Below are 366 nucleotides of genomic sequence, written 5' to 3'. Positions count from 1 at the left end.
GGGAACATCTCCGTTCGTCCTCATGGCTCAAACACTTTGCCTCACCAAGACATCGATCTGATGAAGGTTGTGAAGAAGGTGACAGATCCGAAAACCTCCGGTGGTTTGGGATTACAGCTTCCGCTTATCGTTCGTTTCCCTGATGTTCTGAAGAATCGTCTCGAGTGTCTTCAATCAGCGTTTGATTACGCGGTTCAGACTCAAGGCTATGGTTCTCATTACCAAGGTGTGTATCCTGTGAAATGTAATCAAGATCGGTTCGTTATCGAAGATATTGTTGAGTTCGGATCGAGTTTTCGATTCGGGTTGGAAGCTGGTTCGAAGCCTGAGATACTCCTTGCTATGAGTTGTTTGTGTAAAGGTAAC

The 366-nt window shown here is 45.6% G+C and overlaps 1 protein-coding gene across 1 annotated transcript; it reads left to right on the top strand.

The window, feature by feature from the left end:
- Positions 1–3: 3 nt before the first annotated feature.
- Positions 4–363, top strand: LOC109131997 (arginine decarboxylase 2-like; the record flags this gene model as incomplete). Its single annotated transcript, XM_019243155.1, has 1 exon — positions 4–363. A coding segment is annotated over one exon (360 nt), but the record flags the coding sequence as incomplete, so codon positions are not given.
- Positions 364–366: the final 3 nt, after the last annotated feature.

The sequence above is a fragment of the Camelina sativa genome, unplaced genomic scaffold (assembly GCF_000633955.1).
Source record: "Camelina sativa cultivar DH55 unplaced genomic scaffold, Cs unpScaffold11725, whole genome shotgun sequence".
Classification (NCBI taxonomy): domain Eukaryota; kingdom Viridiplantae; phylum Streptophyta; class Magnoliopsida; order Brassicales; family Brassicaceae; genus Camelina; species Camelina sativa.
This window is presented reverse-complemented; position numbering and strand designations above follow the sequence as displayed.